This window comes from Alligator sinensis, unplaced genomic scaffold (assembly GCF_000455745.1).
Source record: "Alligator sinensis unplaced genomic scaffold, ASM45574v1 scaffold647_2, whole genome shotgun sequence".
NCBI classification, from domain to species: Eukaryota; Metazoa; Chordata; order Crocodylia; family Alligatoridae; genus Alligator; species Alligator sinensis.
This window is the reverse complement of record NW_005841832.1, coordinates 4277694-4283771: the sequence shown is the minus strand read 5'-3', so window position 1 is coordinate 4283771 and position 6078 is coordinate 4277694. Positions and strand designations below refer to the sequence as shown.

The 6078-nt window shown below is 57.4% G+C and overlaps 1 protein-coding gene across 2 annotated transcripts in view; it reads left to right on the top strand.

Moving 5' to 3' along the window:
- Positions 1 to 5495: 5495 nt before the first annotated feature.
- KDELR1 (KDEL endoplasmic reticulum protein retention receptor 1) overlaps positions 5496 to 6078 on the top strand; it is a 6216-nt gene continuing 5633 nt past the window's right edge. The window contains exon 1 of one of the 2 annotated variants that reach the window (XM_025197005.1): positions 5496 to 5751. In XM_025197005.1, the coding sequence (XP_025052790.1) occupies positions 5661 to 5751 (91 nt within the window). In that variant the 5' untranslated portion in view covers positions 5496 to 5660. The remainder of the gene's footprint in view (positions 5752 to 6078) is intronic. The other variant, XM_006014967.3, reaches the window with a different exon arrangement.

Below are 6078 nucleotides of genomic sequence, written 5' to 3'. Positions count from 1 at the left end.
GCGGCTGGGTTTTTTCTTCTGCCTTTCTCTGGGTCACCTTTCGGTGGGTGGGCTGGCGCGCTAGCCGGCGCACACACACCGCCCGATCAGGACACACGCGCGACGGGTGTAGACATACACACGCGCAGAACCAGACACACATACACACACACACCTATCAGGACATACACACAGCCCCACACACACCCCGAGCCCGATCAGGGCACAAGCACAGATCAGGACACATGAGCGCCCGGTGTAGACATGCACATGCACAGAAAGAGAAACACACGCAGCCGTCAGGACACACGCGCGGGCTACACCCCTCCTTGCACACACACACACACGCATGCACACCGCGAGCAGGACACACATGCAGACAGCCGGGAGCACACGCGCCTGCTATACGCACACACCGCCCGATCGGGGCACACACGCGCCCGCTACACACATTGCGATCGGGACACACGCGCGCGCGCGCGCGCACACACTCACCCGGCGCGGGTCATTAGCATTCCGAGCCAGCAGCTGCTCATCCCCATTCCCGCACCCGCCAGGAGCGGGGCTGCGAGGCGCCGCCAGGCGCGCTGCGGTCCCGGCAGCTGGACGCCAGCCCAGAGCACGGCAGAGGCCCCACGGGTCGCCTCCCCATAAATTGGGGGGGGAGGGACGGAAAGAGAGAAGAGAAATCGCCCCTCCCCCCAACGGAGACGGGGGTCCCTCCAGGGAGAGGAGGGGGGCGGTCCTGGAGGAGGAAATGTGGGTGAGGAGCACTGGGCCCACCCGACCACTAGCGCGTCTCCCTTGGGTGTAACTTAGCCTCGGGTTTTCCCTGCACCCGCGGATGCAGAGCTGGGGCAGAGAGAGAAGACACCCGGGAGAGCCTCTCCCCAACATCCTGGGGGAGGTGGGAAAGCCTACAGCTTTGACCCTGTAGCATAGCAGCATGAGTTGCTGTTTGCTCTTGGAAGCTAAACAGGGCCCAAGCAGGCTTCGCAGGTGGATGGGTGACCGGTGAGCAGTAAACATGGGTGCGGGGGAGAGTCACTGTTGTCTGGACCCGGTGGGGGGCTCAGTAGGGGGCGCTCTCCTCTCCCAGTCCCAGTCAGTGCTAAAACCTGGGTGCTGGTGGATGCTCACAGGCAGTGCTGACTCCTAACCCTTTGTAATAGAGTCCTTCAGTCAGCAACAATAGGGAGTTTTATCTTCTGGATAAATGCATCAGGGGGTGCTGTGCTGTGATGAAAACCCTCCTGGGACCCTGCTAAGGAAAACCAGTGGCAGTGTGGGGGGGGGCACCTACTTAATGGGGCTGAACAGGCAGTGATTTGAACTACAAGGTCTAAGGCACAGCAGCCTGGGCCTCTGACTTCTCAGCTGGGGTTGTTATCTTCCCAGGTGCTGCCTCAAAGCCAGTGGTCTACAGCAGGAGCAGTTGTAGACTGTTATATTTCCCTAGGCAGAAGCCACCATTCATTGAAAACAATTTGTTCCTAGGGCCTCCTATGTTTTAAATGTTTTTTCCCCCAGATGTTTGCCCACAGCACTGTCACATTTGCATCTTTAAGCTGACAGGGAAAGTTAACAACCACACCCAGCTTCATACAGTACCTGTGCACATGCATGAGTGCGTGTGTCCACATGCACACACACACACAAACAAACAGACAGATGCACAACTACACACAGAGATTCACATAACACATTTACACAATCATACATGTGCACAGATTCATACAACACACATATATACACAGAAGCAACTACATAGATTTGCACAATAGACTTGCATAGATACACAACCACACACATAGTCACACAACACACCACTACACACACACACACACACACACACACACACATACAACTACACCCAAACATGCACAGACTCATACCAACTCCCACAAACAGATACAAAAGGGCACCCAGACACACAAAAATCAATCCAACAAACTGGCATGTATACAGACATGTACAGCCAGATGCAGATTCATGATAGACTCGCATACACACAAACACAGAGATGTGAGCACACACAAACTCGTATAAACACACACACACACACAATACATAGCTATTATTCACACTCATACTCAGAAACAGACATGGATGCAAATTGTGCAGAATGCCATGTGTGTTTCCTCTCTCTCTTTCACACACGCACTGTCATGTATGTGAGTTTTGCCTTAAACACAATTTAAGACATCTGCAATTATTACTGTGTTTCCTGCCTCTTCTATTCAGGACATGGGAAAAGAACCCAGGTGCCCTGGCTCCCAGCACATCTCCCCTAACTCATGAGACCCCATTCCCTTTCCAAAGTGGGGACAGAACCCAGGAGTCCAGATACAGTAAGTTTTAGCACATGTATCTCCCTATCCATTAACCCCATCAACCCCCGCAGCTCCCTCCCTGAAGCACATCTTGCCTTGCCAAGACCTCTGCCTCACTGCACAGCACAGTGTACCCCATCCAGCCCCTGCACCACTGCCCACAACATCATCTCTACTGTATCTGCCTCACTCCTGCCAGCATGGTGCCCCCAAAGTCCCTCCACTCCCTACAACATGGTACCCCCCATCACCCCCCCTTACACCCCACAGCAGGGGCCCCCCAGAACCTCTGTCCAGCAGTGCTTGCTCTCAGAGGTGCTCCAGACAGTCCTCACACCACCATGGGCGTAGGCATGGGCATGAGCAGAAGACTGCAGCTGGGGCTGGTGGGCAGCGGCAGGGAGCACAGCAGCACAGAGGAACAAAGGCTCTGTTCCTGCTTGTGACGCTCATCCTCTTGTCAGAGGATAAGAGGAATGAGGAAGAAAGGAGGAAAAAATAGACATGACAGAGGGAAAGTCCAATGGCAGAGCAGCAGTGGGGCCCAGGAGCAGCACGTGTAGCACAGGATGAGGGAGACAGAAGATCTATTTGTTAGAATAAGGGCTGGGACCCAGGACACCTGGGTTCATGCCATCTGTGGGAGAAGTGGGGGGTCTGGTGGGTTAGAATAGGGGACTGGGAGACAGGATTCCTGGGTTCTGTCCCAACCCCGGGATAGGAGGCAGCATGGAGTCCCTGGCACCCCCTAGTGGCTTCATGCCAGAGGCTCCTGCACCTGTGAAGACTCCCTGGTCTCCAATCTCTGCCTTGTTAAGCCCCCCCTTCCTCCACAGGCAACTGGTTTAAGAGAAGAGGCAACTGCATTTCAGTTTCAGATCTGGTGAGAGATCCTATATAACAAGCCCCTGACATGCCTCACCCCAGAGACGGCTGCATTTAACAAAACCAATAAAAGAAGCACAGTTAAGAACATATCTCCAGCCTGTTCAGACTCTCTCCGAAGGCCTCTGAAAAACATCTTGGATTTATTCATTCAATACCCCCAAATGCTGACTCCCAACCTCCCAGCTCTAACCTAACAGAGCTCACTCCCCTCCAAGCACTGGGTATGGAACCCAGAAGTCCTGGTGTCCCTTTCCCTTATTCTAAACCACGAGATCCCACTCCATTCCCAGCGCTGGTGATGGAACCCAGGAGTCCTGGCTTCCTCCTCCATTCCCTGCCCCTCCCCGCCCTCCCTGCACTCCACCAGCTGGCTCTCTTGTTTGCCATTCCACTCATGTGAATCTGAGCGCATCAGGGAGAGCAATTAACATTGTAATTAAAAAGCGGGGACCCCAGATTGCAAGATGATCAGCTGCATGATGCACAGAATGGGTAAGGGAGGGAGAAAATGCCCCCCCTGCAGGCCCTCTCCTAGCATGAAGACACCCCCCCCACCACCACCACCAACCAGTTCCCAGTACCAACCATCCTCGGACACCACCAGCCTCCTCTACCACCCAGCCCCCTGGTCCCGCTGTGCCCCTAGGGTGTTCATTACTGCCAGTCAAAGGAAAGACAAGAGAGACTGGGTTATGACTGGGATGGCAGGATGGGAATCAGACACCTGGGTTCTACTTTGGTTCTGGAAGAGGAGCAGGCTGCTATGGGGTAGTGGGGGAGCAGGGGGACAGGATTCCTGGGACCCCACTTTGGTAAGGCAATGCAGTCTGGTGGCCAAAGCAGGGAGGCTTGGAGCCCTGCTATCTGGCATCTCTGGCATGTGCTGTGGGTGAGGTGACCCATCCTGCACTCAGTGCCTCAGTTTCCCTAGGCAGACAAGGTTCTTTGGGTATGCGCCCCCTGACGGGGCCCCTGGAACGGAGTCTCCAGCCAGACTGCCACAGGACTGCTGGCTGTACCCATTGCTGAGCATGTGCTGCCCTCTGCTGGCTGCCAGGGGTATTGCCATGTGGCTGACAACCAAAGCTGTGGCACAGGGAGCTGGGCAGGCTTTTCCCTCACTTCCTACACAGGTATTACACAGGTGGCAGCAGCCACACCTCAACACTGGGTGCATTTGCTGGGTATAGGAGTAGGATATCAGATTTCTTTCAGGGAGTCTGGGAGCAAGGACTCCTGGCTTCTATCCTGGCCCTGGGTGGAGAGGGGGTCTGATGGATTAGAACAAGAGGGAGCCAGAACTCTTGGCTTCTAGCCCACATCTGTGAGGGGAGTGGAGTCTGGTGGGTTGCAGAGGGGGGCGGAAAGAGAGGCCTGGGAGCCAGGGCTGCTCAAACAGGTCCTTCCCCCTAAAGGCTCCCAGTCACAGTGTGGGGTAGGGCAGGGTGATTCAGGACACTGAACACCCCTGCCTGACTGTGGACTCTGCCCTTGCTCAGTCCAAGGGTACAGGGCTGGGCAGGCAGCCTGGGCTCAGAGCTGGGTACAAGGGTGGTAGCATCCCAAGAAGCCTGTGTTAGAAGGGGTGATTTCCCTGCCCTCAGTTGAGATCAGGCACACTCGCTGCATTTCATGCTGTCTCCCCTGTCTGCTGTACCTTGGCGGGTGGGGCTCTGCTCTGCTCTTGGCTGGCAAGGTCGTGCTGGGCAGCTCTCAGGATAAGGCCCTGTTGCTATCACCTCCCCAGGCAGGGGGTGGATGGGGGACATAGGGGTCTATCACCACCTGGGAAGCTGGGATGGGTAGGAGAGCTGAGTGCCAGCTCTCTCCCAGACCCAAGTGTCCTCTCTTCCAGCCCCTCTGCTCTGTCCCCCTACACCCCCGCCCCTTTGCAGGACTGGGCTACAACCCAGGCCTCCTCTCTTCCAGCCCCGCTGCTCTGAACACCAGCCCCAGCTCCCCTCCCCGAACTGGGATAGATCCCAGGTATCTGCCCCCCTGCTCTATCACTGCACCTCTTGCCCCTTCTCCGAGCAGGGACGGGACCCAGGGATTTGGGCTCCCGCTGGATCCTCTGCTCCAGGAAATAACCTGATTGACCCAAGCAAGCCCCTTCCTCTGGACTGCAGGGGCAGACAGCTCGCAGCCAGACGCCTGGGTTCCCTCCCCGCTCTGGAAAGGGAGTGGGACTTGACATATAAACCAGGGAGGCGAGCGGCTGGGCGCTCTGTCGCCTATGTCCCCACCCCGGGCTGGGAGTGGCTCTCAGCCCGGCAGTGGCCCGACCCAGCCGGGGGAGGGTCTTACTGTCCCCGCCCCTCGCTGCCAGGCTGGGCCTCGCTCCGCGTTGCTTTTCCCAGGCCGGACAATAAGGGACCCCTCGTCCCGCCCCTCCCCGGACCGGCTCCAGCGCCTGCACTAGCGCCTCCGTCTGCCCCGGGGCCCGCTCTGCCCGGGGCCATGAATATCTTCAGGTTCCTGGGGGACATCTCCCACCTGCTGGCCATCATCATCCTGCTGCTCAAGATCTGGAAGTCCCGGTCCTGCGCCGGTGAGAGCGCCCCACGCCCCCTCCGGGACCTCGTGGAGCCCCGCACAGAGCCCTACGCCCCCATGGACCCTGCTTGAGCTCCCCATGGAAGGGAGGCTAGCTCAGCCCAGCCCCTGGGTCAGCAGGAGTGGAGTCTGGAGAAAGGCAGGGGGTGCTGGATATTGGGGTTCAGGTTCCTGGGAGCTGGAGGCTGCTTCCCCCCCCCCCGGGGGGGCAAAAGGGACTTCTTCCCAGGACCTGTGAGGCTCCCAGGCAGATTTGTGGTGTAGGCTGGGGAGCCCAGATTAGCTCCCTGCCCAGAGGCTGGCCCCTCCTGGAGCAGGGGCA